The sequence below is a fragment of the Babylonia areolata genome, chromosome 28, assembly GCF_041734735.1.
Source record: "Babylonia areolata isolate BAREFJ2019XMU chromosome 28, ASM4173473v1, whole genome shotgun sequence".
Lineage (NCBI taxonomy): Eukaryota > Metazoa > Mollusca > Gastropoda > Neogastropoda > Buccinidae > Babylonia > Babylonia areolata.
Window position 1 is genome coordinate 3,368,227 of NC_134903.1, and position 12,500 is coordinate 3,380,726.

At 44.5% G+C, this 12,500-nt stretch overlaps 1 protein-coding gene across 1 annotated transcript in view; it reads left to right on the forward strand.

Moving 5' to 3' along the window:
• The window catches only part of LOC143301941 (uncharacterized), a 155,202-nt gene that overhangs the window by 40,542 nt on the left and 102,160 nt on the right, over window positions 1-12,500 (forward strand). The window contains exons 15-19 of the mRNA XM_076616399.1: window positions 1,189-1,375; window positions 2,596-2,744; window positions 6,636-6,776; window positions 8,334-8,554; window positions 11,098-11,313. Coding sequence (XP_076472514.1) covers window positions 1,189-1,375; window positions 2,596-2,744; window positions 6,636-6,776; window positions 8,334-8,554; window positions 11,098-11,313 — 914 coding nt within the window. The remainder of the gene's footprint in view (window positions 1-1,188; window positions 1,376-2,595; window positions 2,745-6,635; window positions 6,777-8,333; window positions 8,555-11,097; window positions 11,314-12,500) is intronic.

Genomic DNA, 12,500 nt, shown 5'->3' on the forward strand with positions numbered 1-12,500 from the left:
GAGAAAATACTGGTGACTTTGCCGTGATTCGAACCAGTGCGCTCAGATTCTCTCGCTTCCTAGGTGAACGAGTTACCTCTAGGCCTACATGCACCATGAGGTGCGTCCATAGCACTTATGAATATGCAAGAATGTCAAACGATAGTATAAAAAAAACAATGTCAAATAAAATTTAAAAAAAACAAAAACCCCTCTCTCTCCATTTATAGGGTACGCATCTTCCAAGTCATCGCTGCTTATGTTACCAATTCAGCAAGCACGCTAGGTAAATAGAAGATTCATCAGAACAAACCCAGACACTTCCTCAAGAAGGAAGCACCAGGCTGGTCATTATACCAGTCATTTGACATTCACACACAGCAGCTGTGACCGAAGAAATGTGCAAAAACACAAAGTAGCTTTTTTATTCAAGACAAGCACAGCCTTTTAATCCTGACTATGCTGGCATTGATTCCTCTCCCAGACTCAATGTCCTTCCATCAGAATCAGAATACCTTTATTATCTCGGAGAGTAAATAAGTTTGGTGAAGTCTGTGGTATATACAAACCATAAGCAAAACGGTCAAATTTGGCCTACAACATATACATAACAAAATAACACTCAACTCAGTCACAGCAAAACAAGTCCAATAACTTCGATCGGCTTCGGATCCACTCTGTTTACACATACCCAGATTCAAACACTCGACTGTTGGCCGCCGTTCTTTCTCTGTCTCTGGACCCTGTGATTGGAATGAACTTCCTCTTTCGCTTCGTCAAGTCTCCACACTCAGTTCTTTCAAGTCTGGCCTTAAAACCCACCTCTTCCCAAAATAGCCTCCCTTACCTGCCCTTCCTTGTCTTTAGTTTCTACAGTTTTAGAGTTATGCATGTGTGTGAATGACTGGTGCGAAAGCGCTTTGATTTGTCTCTGCACAAGATTCAGCGCTATATAATTATTATTAATAACTTCCCATCATTTAAAACCCATACATACAACGTGCGCATGCACACACCCACCCATGTGCAAGCACCCATGCACACTTTCTGTTTTTTCACGTGCACAAAGTATCAAATGAATACAGTGGTGAAATCAGTATGAATTAATGCTAATCTGTAAAAACATACAACCAAATTTCCAACAAACACGACGTGGCAGCGCATGGTGAACGCTCCGTTTCATGGTGATAGAACAATGTCTGACGCCAGGACCGCTTCGCACCGACGCCATGCAGCCTGCAGGTGACCTACCTGTTCGTGCTGCCGGTGCCGGTCCCTAGGCAGGTGTGGTTCGGAGCCGTGTCACGCCTCACCGCTTACCGGCGCCCCCTGCACCTCTGGCAGCAGGGCCTGGTGCTGCATCACGGCATCGTGGAACTTCTGGTCGTCTGTGAAGGTCTGTGGCTGTAACATTGTATTGTATTACTCTTTTTCTGTCACCACAGATTTCTCTGTGTGAAATTCGGGCTGCTCTCCACAGGGAGAGCGCGTCGCTACTCTAAGAGTGCCACCCTTTTTTGGTTTTTATTTTTTAAATTTTTTTTTGTTTTTTGCATTGCAGCAGTTTTCATTTGTTTTCCTATTGAAATGGATTTTTTTTTTACAGAATCTTGCTAGGGACTACCCTTTTGTTGCCATGGGTTCTTTTACGTGTGCTAAGTGCATGCTGCACACGGGACTTCAGTTAATCATCTCATCCAAATGACTAGCGTCCAGACCACCACTCAGGGTCTAGTGGAGGGGGAGAAAATACTGGAGACTGTGCCGGGATTCGAACCAGCGCGCTCAGATTCTCTCGCTTCCTGGGCGGACGCGTTACCTCCAGGCCATCGCTCCACTCCTGGTTGTCTGTGAAGGTCTGTGACTGAGGAAGAGAGAGTGAGAGAGTGAGAGAGAGAGAGACTGAGAGTGAGAGAGAGAGAGTGAGAGAAAGAGAGAGACTGAGAGTGAGAGAAAGAGAGAGACTGACAGTGAGAGAGAGAGAAAGAGAGAGACTGACAGTGAGAGAGAGAGAGAAAGAGAGAGACTGAGACAGAGAGAGAGAAAGAGAGAGAGAGAACTTAAACTTTTTAATAACAAGACCGTTGTGCCTGCGTCAAGTGGTGTGATGTGGGGTAGGGGGTGGCAATGTTTTGACAACACAAGGATGTCAAGAGAGCTAGGGGTAGGGGTGCATGGGGTGGGGGTTTGAGGGGAGAAAAAAAGACAGACAGACAGACAGACAGACAGACAGGAATGGGGACTCACATCACACACCATTCAAAAAACAAACAAACAAAAAAAAACAAAACAATCCCACATGATAATGACTATGCCTTTACTTGCAGCTGTAGTACACAGCAAGATTCAGCCAATCGGAAACAAAAACATACACTTTCACTTGTGACTTTGAATTCCGCAGGTTGCTTAACAAAACACATGTGGTTAGACGATTGTGTAAGTTTTGTTTCGTAACTGATGTTATCAATGTGATCGTTGGAATCTGTGCACTCTTGATGTTATGAGTTTCAGTGTATTGTATTCTCAATATTTGTTCATTAAAAAAAAACCCAAAAAACCAACCCACAAACACAGTTCCTCCCATGGTCTTTTTTTTTGTTTGTTTGTCCTTGTCAGGGGAGAAAATCACCTTACTGGGTCAGACGATCAGCGTGAGCGGCGCGGAGACGGACGGCAGCCAGTGTGGCGCCATGCTGTGGCAGTGTGTGGAGGAGTACAAACTGCTCATCGACGCTCAGCTGGTCCGCTCAGGGATCACCCCTCAGGTACCCTTGTTGTGGGGGTCAGGGTCAGTGGGGGTCAGGGTCAGTGGCTGGGTGGGTGTGGGTGAGGCCTGTGGTGGATGGGGTATTTTGTATTTGTTGCATTTTGTATTTCTTTTCGTCACAACAGATTTCTCTGTGTGAAATTCAGGCTGCTCTCCCCCAGGGAGAGCGCGTCGCTATACTACAGCGCCACCCTTTTTTTTTTTTGTATTTTTTCCTGCGTGCAGTTTTTATTTGTTTTTTTCTATCGAAGTGGATTTTTCTACAGAATTTTGCCAGGAACAACCTTTTTGTTGCCGTGGGTTCTTTTACGTGCGCTGAGTGCATGCTGCACACGGGACCTCGGTTTATCATCTCATCCGAATGATTAGCGTCCAGACCACCACTCAAGGTCTAGTGGAGGGGGAGAAAATATCGGCGGCTGAGCAGTGATTCGAACCAGCGCGCTCAGATTCTCTCTCGCTTCCTAGGCGGACGCGTTACCTCCAGGCCATCACTGGAGGTGCCAGAGAGCTTGGGTGAGAAGTTGTTCATTGTTGTTGTTCTTGTTGGGGTTGGGGGTGGGAGATATGGGCATATGTGTGTGTGCTTGTACAAGTAAGTGTTCATCTGTGTGTGTGTGTGTGTGCTGTGGAAGCTGCGATACGTAGACTAGAAATGAGTGTGTGGAGGAGGGGGGTAGAGGAGGTGCAGGGTAATGTGTGTGGTGTGTGTGTGTGTGTGTGTTGGAGCTCATGTACGTTTATATGTATTTGACTGTGCTTTCATATCTGTGAAACTGCATGTTTGGTGCATATCTGTTGTGCATGTGTGGGGGTATGTGTGAATGTGTGTCTTCATGTTTTACATTTATTTGCTTATTTATCATCATTGTTGTCTTATTTATTTATTATTATTATTATTATTTTATTATTATTATTCTTATTACTACTACCTTTTTTATATTATAATAAAGACCCAGAGGTTGCAGAATCTTTCAAAGCCATGATTGGAGGAAAATTCGCCGCACTGACCATCTTGCAGGACGAAGAGGTGAACATCGACAGAGAAACAACTGCATTTAACACTGCAGTGACTGAGACTGCCAAAGAAGTTCTGGGCACAAAACGACCAGTGAAGAAGCCCTGGGTCACCCCTGACATCCTCGACCTATGCGATAAACGAAGAGCACTGAAGAACAAGAAAGGCACCCCTGAAGGAACAAACAAATACAGGACCGCCAACAACAAGGTCAAATCCAGCATGAGAAAAGCAAAAGAAAACTGGATAGAACAACAGTGCTCAGAGATTGAAGACAACCTGCAAAAGAACAACTCAAAAAGAGCGTACGCAACTGTCAAAAACCTGACAACAACCAAGCAAGGACGAGTCAGCACCATCCAGGACAAATCAGGGAAATGCCTCATTGAAGAAAAAGACATCATACAGCGCTGGACTGAATATTGCTCCGAGTTGTACAACCATGACACCAAAGGTGACACTTCAGTTCTGAACTGTCCCCCATCAACCAACAACGACAGCCAGCCAATTCTTCGGGAAGAAGTAGAGGCAGCAGTGAAGACACTGAAAGCAGGGAAGTCAGCTGGCGTCGACAACATTCCCGCCGAACTGATTCAAGCTGGAGGCGAAGCGGTGATTGATGCCCTCACCACCATCTGTAATAAGATCCTGCAGACGGGAGAGTGGCCAACCACCTGGACACAATCATTGGTCATCACAATCCCCAAGAAGGGCAATCTACAACAGTGCAAAAACTACCGCACTATCAGCCTAATCAGCCACCCCAGAAAGGTCATGCTAAAGGTCCTTCTCAACCGACTGAAGCCGCAAGCAGAAATGATCATCGCCGAAGAGTAGGCTGGCTTCAGAGCAGGGAGAAGCACAACAGAACAAATCTTCAACCTGCGCTTGCTGTGCGAGAAGTATCTCCAGCACCAAAGAGACCTCTACCACGTCTTCATTGACTTCAAGAAGGCGTTCGACAGGGTATGGCACGCTGCCTTATGGGCCACCATGCACAAATTCAACATCAGTGAAGACATCATCCAAGCCATACAGAACCTATACGAAAGAGCAACCAGTGCAGTCCTCTTCAATGGTAGCACGGGTAACTGGTTTAGAACCACGGTCGGAGTCAGACAGGGCTGTCTACTCTCTCCCACTCTCTTCAACCTCTTTCTTGAAAGGATCATGACTGACGCCCTGGAAGATCATGTGGGAACTGTCAGCATTGGAGGCAGAGTCATCACCAACCTGCGCTTTGCCGATGACATTGATGGCCTGGCAGGAGAAGAGAAAGAACTCGAAGAACTCGTGCACAAACTTGACAAGACATCATCAGCCTACGGCATGGAGATCAGTGCCGAGAAGACCAAGGTTATGACCAACAACAGCCAAGGCGTAACGTCCAACTTGCACGTAAACGGTGAAAAACTGGAAGAAGTCTCCTCCTTCAAATACTTGGGTGCCATTGTGTCAGACGAGGGTTCGAAACCAGAGGTCCTGTCCAGAATCGCGCAGACTACTGCCGCACTGAGTCGATTGAAGACTATATGGAAGGACAAAAAGATCTCCCTCTCGTCCAAAATCAGACTAATGCGCTCCCTCATCTTCTCAATATTTCTATACGCTTGCGAATCCTGGACCCTCACTGCAGAACTCCAGAGAAGAATCCAGGCCCTGGAAATGAGATGCTTCCGCAAGATCCTGAACATTACATACAAAGACCACATCACAAATGAGGAAGTGAAAAGAAGAGTCCAAAACGCCATTGGCCCATTCAAAGACCTGCTAACCACAGTGAAGGAACGCAAGCTCCGCTGGTATGGACACGTCACACGATCAGACGGCCTAGCCAAGACCATCCTGCAGGGTACCGTACAAGGAAGGAGGAAGAGAGGCAGACAGAGAAAGCGGTGGGAGGACAACATCAAAGAGTGGACGGGCCTGCCATTTGCCACAACTCAAAGGGCCGCTGAGGACCGAGGCAGGTGGCGCGAGCTGACTAGGCAGTCATCCATGGTGCCCCAACGACCCACCCACGGGTCAAGGGATAGATGAGATGAGATGAATTATTTATTTATTTATGTAAGCTTATCTATTATTTATTCACCTTTTTTTTCCTCAAGGCTTGACTAAGCGCGTTGGGTTACACTGCTGGTCAGGCATCTGCTTGGCAGATGTGGTGTAGCGTATATGGATTTGTCCGAACGCAGTGACGCCTCCATGAGCTACTGAAACTGAAACTTCTTCTTCTTCTGCTTCTTCTACTTTTCATCATCGTCATCATCATTTCACCAATAGTATTATAATTATGATTATAATTCTCATGATATTATTGATATTGATATCTATTGTTATTATTTTTATTGTTATTATTGATATTGATATCTATATCTATTGTTATTATTATTATAATTATTATTATGAAAACAAGTTGCATGTACCTCAGACAACACAAACCATTATTATTATTATTATTATTATTATTATCATGATGTTGATTAGTAGTAGTAGTAGTAGTAGCAGCAGCAGCAGCAGCAGTAGTAGTAGTAGTAGCAGTAGCAGTAGTAGTAGTAGTAGTGTGCTGTAAAAACGACAACAACAAAAACAACAGCTGAAGCCAGTTTCTGCCCTTCAGGTTGCGGTCACCTCAGGCAAACACAAGCCATTATTAGTATCATTATTATGATGATGATGATCATGATGATTAGTAGTAGTAGCAGCAGCAGCAGCAGTAGTAGTAGCAGCAACAGTAGTAGTAGAAGTAGCAGCAGCAACAGCAGCAGCAGTAGTAGTAGCAGCAACAGTAGTAGTAGTAGTAGTAGAAGTAGTGTGGTGTAAAAGCAACAACAGAAAAAAGCCCAACTGAAGCCAGTTTTTGCCCTACAGGTGGCGGTCACCTCGGACAAACCCAAGCCGACCCAGGTCAGCGCCATAGTGGACGGTCATTCCATGTTCTCCACCTCCACCGGCTCCGGCCGCTGCTGTCGGCTCTGTGGAGACTCGGCCGAGAGCACTGCCATGCTGTTGGTGTGTAGTGGTTTTATAGTTATATTTGTTGTTGGTTCTGTGGAGACTTTGTTGAGAGCATCGGTGAGTTCTTGGTGTGTAGCGGTTTATAGTAATGTAGCAGTTTTATAGTTATCTTTGTTGTGAGTTCTGTGGAGACTTTGATGAGAGCATCGGTGTGTTCTTGGTGTGTAGCAGTTCATAGTAATGTAGCGGTTTTATAGTTATCTTTGTTGTGAGTTCTGTGGAGACTTTGATGAGAGCATCGGTGTGTTCTTGGTGTGTAGCAGTTCATAGTAATGTAGCGGTTTTATAGTTATCTTTGTTGTGAGTTCTGTGGAGACTTTGATGAGAGCATCGGTGAGTTCTTGGTGTGTAGCAGTTCATAGTAATGTAGCGGTTTTATAGTTATCTTTGTTGTGAGTTCTGTGGAGACTTTGATGAGAGCATCACTATGTCATTGGTGGGTAGTGGTCTGATAGTTATCTTTGTTGTGAGTTCTGTGGAGACTTTGTTGAGAGCATCGGTGAGTTCTTGGTGTGTAGCGGTTTATAGTAATGTAGCGGTTTTATAGTTATCTTTGTTGTGAGTTCTGTGGAGACTTTGTTGAGAGCATCGGTGTGTTCTTGGTGTGTAGCGGTTTATAGTAATGTAGCGGTTTTATTCGTTATCTTTGTTGTAGATTCTGTGGAGACTTTGATGAGAGCATCATTGTCATTGGTGTGTAGCGGTTTATAGTAATGTAGCGGTTTTATAGTTATCTTTGTTGTGAGTTCTGTGGAGACTTTGTTGAGAGCATCACTATGTCATTGATGGGTAGTGGTTTGTAGTTATCACACAGAATAAAGTATAAGATCAGCACTCTATGTTAAAAATGTATTCACAAATCTGCCCCTTCCTATCTTTGTGGCTGCCTTCACCTCTACACTCCATTTTGCTGTCTACGATCAGCTTCGGATCCACTCAGTTTACGCATACCCAGATTCAAACACTCGACTGTTGGCCGCCGTTCTTTCTCTGTCTCTGGACCTTGCTTCGTCAGGTCTCCGCACTCAGCTCTTTCAAGTCTGGCCTTAAAACCTACCTCTTCACAAGACAGCCTCCCTCCCCTGCCTCTTCCTTGTCTTCAGTTTCTTCAGTTTTAGAGTTATGCATGTGTGTGAATGACCGGTGTGAAAGATGTTAGATTTGTCTCTGCACAAGATTCAGCGCTATATACCACAATGCCAGTACTCCACAGTGGATGTTGACGTGCGTGTATGTATACATGTGTACGTGTTTAGGTGCTTGTGTGTATGTGTGTGCACATATATGTCTTGAAGTAAAATGAATGTGTGCGTGCGTGTTAGTGTAAGTGTGTGTTTGCATAAGGTGTGTATGTCCATGTGTGTGTGTCTGGCTGTGTAAGGTGTGTGTGTATGTGTCTGTGTCTGTTTGTGCGTGCTCATTATGGGTTTTTTATGTTAAAATTTAAGATTTCATTGAACTCAGATTTTGTCTTTTTTTTCTTCTTTTTGGGGGGTGGGGGTTGGGGTGAGTTTGTTTTGACACTGTTACCATTTCTGACATTCTCACCAGAACGCCGACGCAGAAGTCCACCCACAAATGCTGGGCGCCAACAACGTCATGTTCTCACTGTTCGACGAGCCGTTTTCCGGCGGGTCTCTGAGAGGTTCCAACATCACCCTGCAAGGCGGCGGCAAAGCGGACATCATTTCCCGGGTGTCTGCCGGGGAGCGTCAACGCTTCACCCTCCTGTTCAACTCTGCTGGCTTTCAGGAGCTTCATTTGCTGCTGCAGTGAGTTGGGGGAAGGAAGGAATTTTACTGGAGGGGGCGATGTTTCCATGAAGATGTTTGTGTTTTTGTTGTATGGTGTTGTGTTGTGTTAGGCCCAACACTTGGCTTATATCACAGATTGACATAAGTTTACGTTTGGGCCAACAGCAAAGTGAGAGCTGTATTATCAATGGTTTCTCCAGTCAATGGGAAACCATTTACAGCTTAGTCTTTTGTGAAGGACTATGACTCTCAAACTAGGAGGCAAAATTGCACTGGCTCTTAGTGCTGCAGCCTTGTGGGCTAGTTGGCCTTTGGGAACCATCCCAACGCCGACTGTCCTAAAACCCTCTTGGCCGAGAGAGTGGGGATGTACTTGGACAAGACACTCTCCTCTATAATCAAATTCTAGCCCAAATAGTCGGAACAGCAGTTACCTCCTCTGCTGTTCTGATGGTCATAGTCAGACACGACTATCATATATATATATATATATATATATATATATATATATATATATATATATATTGTGTTTTGTTGTATTGTAGTGTGTCGTATTGTACTGTTGTGTTGTATTGTATTGTATTTTTGTCACAACAGTTTTCCCTGCGTGGGATTTTGGGCTGCGTAAGATACACAGTAACCTGTCCACTTTTGACGCCGAATGGGAATTGCGTTTGTGTATTGCTTGTTACATATGAACGAGCACGATATAAGCTCAGGCTTGTTGTTGCTCAAGTCTTCTTAATTGAACGCTGTATTGCACCTTGTTTCTTGATATTAAAAAAAATGTTTAAACCGAATGGGAATGGTGTAAACCAGTTTATTCACATGGAAACCTACGGGCAAGGGTTATAGGGGTCATATGGGAACATGCTGGCTGTTGACTTCCCTTTTGATTAAAAATGGAACCATTGAATGTGGAAATATCAGCTCTGTTTTTGTTGTTGTTTTTTTTTGCTGTAGGTGATGTATGTTTTTGTGTGTGTGTGTGGGTTTTTTTTCATATTCCCCCACCACCCCCCCCTCTCCTTGTTCCTGTTTGTGCATGTACAAGAGACGATGGTTTTTTTTGTGCTTTGTTTTCAGTCTAAATTGTTTTCTTTTTTTCTTTTCTTTTTACTAATTATTATTATTATTATTATTGTTGTTGTTGCTGTTATTGCTAATGATAATAACAGTAATAGTAATGATAATGAAGATAATGATGATACTAATAGAAATAATGATAGTAGTAATAATAGTAATGATAACAATATTATTGTGATTATTATTTGTTATCAGTCTTGTCATTATCTTCTTTTTTTATTGCTAAATATTAATGATAATACCTAATATTATTATCATTATTATCATTATTGTTATTGTTGTTATTATTATCATTGTGATTGTTATCAGTTTTATTCTTATCTTCTTGTCACCAATATCATTAGCATTATTATTATGGTTATTCTGTGCACTGTAATTTTTTTTGTGTCTGTATTTTATCATTTGTTGTTAGTATTTCTTCCTTCCTTCCTTCCTGTATTTCTTCCTTCCTTCCTTCCTTCCTTCCTTCCTGTATTTCTTCCTTCCTTCCTTCCTTCCTTCCTTCCTTCCTTCCTTCCTTCCTTCCTGTATTTCTTCCTTCCTTCCTTCCTGTATTCCTTCCTTCCTTCCTTCCTGTATTTCTTCCTTCCTTCCTTCCTGTATTTCTTCCTTCCTGTATTCCTTCCTTCCTTCCTTCCTTCCTTCCTTCCTTCCTGTATTCCTTCCTTCCTTCCTTCCTTCCTTCCTTCCTTCCTTCCTTCCTGTATTTCTTCCTTCCTGTATTCCTTCCTTCCTTCCTTCCTTCCTTCCTTCCTGTATTTCTTCCTTCCTTTCTTCCTTCCTTCCTGTATTTCTTCCTTCCTTCTTTCCTTCCTTCCTTCCTTCCTGCATTTCTTCCTTCCTTCCTTCCTTCCTTCCTTCCTTCCTTCCTTCCTGTATTTCATCCTTCCTTCCTTCCTTCCTTCCTTTTCGTCCTCCTTTCATTCTTTGTGTCTGTTCATTCTGTTGTTGTTATCATTATCATTATTATTGTTGTTGTTGGTAGTAGTAATAGTAGTCGTTGTGGTAGTAGTAGTAGTAACAGCAGCATTAGTATTAGCATTATTGTTATGAGCATTAGCCACAAAGGCGCCAAATCCTGTGAGGCCAACAGAATCGCTGCAGCAGAGCAACGCAGACAGGCCAGGAAAAGCAGTGCCAGCAAGTCCCCGACAGCCGCCACCATCTCCTGTCCACACTGCGTCAGAACCTTCCGGGCGCGGATTGGCCTGACCAGTCATCTGCGCACCCACAGAGCCCAACCCACCCACCCCCAGGATGACTAGATGGTCCTCGTCGATCCCGACGGACGAACCACAGCATTATTATACCTGTGGTTTTTCTTCTTTTTCTTTCTTTAGTTTTCTTTTAGTCTGTGTTTTATTCTTTGTCACTGATATTTCTTCCTTCTTTCCTGCCTTGCGTCCTTTCCTTCCCTTCCTCTTCAAACGTGTATGGAAGAAGAGCTGAATGGTAAACTGACGGTCGATGTACAGTTCTATAGGCAAGGTGCACACCATCAAGTTCGGAGACCACGACACGATATCTCTGGAACCCGCAGCGAAGAAGGGCTTGGGCGAGATCAGCAAACCTGTGTCGGGCGTGGCCATCAACGTGACCCTTGAACCTGTGGCGGCCGAGGAGGATGGGGTCAGATGCGTGGTGGACTGCCGAGGGGAGGTGTTGGCGCAAGAGACTCTTCCGTACACTGGGTCAGTGTGTTCGTATTTGTATTTGTTTTACTCATCTTGTCACAAGAGATTTCTCTGTGTGAAATTCAGGCTGCTCTCCTCAGGAAGAGCACGTTGCTAGGCTCAGAGTGCCACCAATTTTTTTTTTTTTTTTTTTTTTTTCTGCCTGCAATTTTATTTATTTTCCTATCGAAGTGGATTTTTTTTATACAGAATTTTGCTATCCCTTTTGTTGCAGTGGGTTCTTTTAGGTACGCTAAATGCTTGCTGCACATGGGACCTGGGTTTATCGTCTCATACGAATGACAGGAGGCAAGTTGCACATGATCAAGTTCGGCGACAAAGACATGATATCTCTGGAGCGACGGGCACAATTGCCGAGTGGTTAAAGCGTTGGACTGTCAATCTGAGGGTCCCGGGTTCGAATCACGGTGATGGCGCCTGGTGGGTAAAGGGTGGAGAATTTTACGATCTCCCAGGTCAACATATGTGCAGACCTGCTAGTGCCTGAACCCCCTTCGTGTGTATATGCAAGCAGAAGATCAAATACGCACGTTAAAGATCCTGTAATCCATGTCAGCGTTCGGTGGGTTATGGAAACAAGAACATACCCAGCATGCACACCCCCGAAAACGGAGTATGGCTGCCTACATGGCGGGGTAAAAACGGTCATACACGTAAAAGCCCACTCGTGTGCAAACGAGTGAACGTGGGAGTTGCAGCCCACGAATGCAGAAGAAGAAGAAGGTATCTCTGGAGCGAATGACTGAACGAGCTGGTTGGTGTTGATGTTGTGTGTGTGTGTGTCTGTGTGTGTGTGTGTCTGTGTGTGTGTGTGCTGTTGTTCTTTGTTCTTGTGTACTCCGATCTACTCTGCTGCTGTGTTCTGTTCAAGTCTGCTCAGCTTTGATGTGCTTCCCCTCCCCCCCCCCCCCTCACCCCCTCAGCCCCCACCCTCCCCATCTACTCTGCTCCCATCCACTCTACTCCACTCTACTCTACTCTTCCTGTATCTTTCTTTAACTCTCTCCATACGAACGGCGAAAGAGACGACGTTAACAGCGTTTCAGCCCAATTACCACCATCAAAATATTGCAAGCGGAAGGCTCTTATACTGAAGAGGTGAATGTTGACAAAGAATACCACAATTCTGACGACGGAAGCTAAAGGTTGGGTCATTGAGACACTCACTGCACATCCGAAGGGTC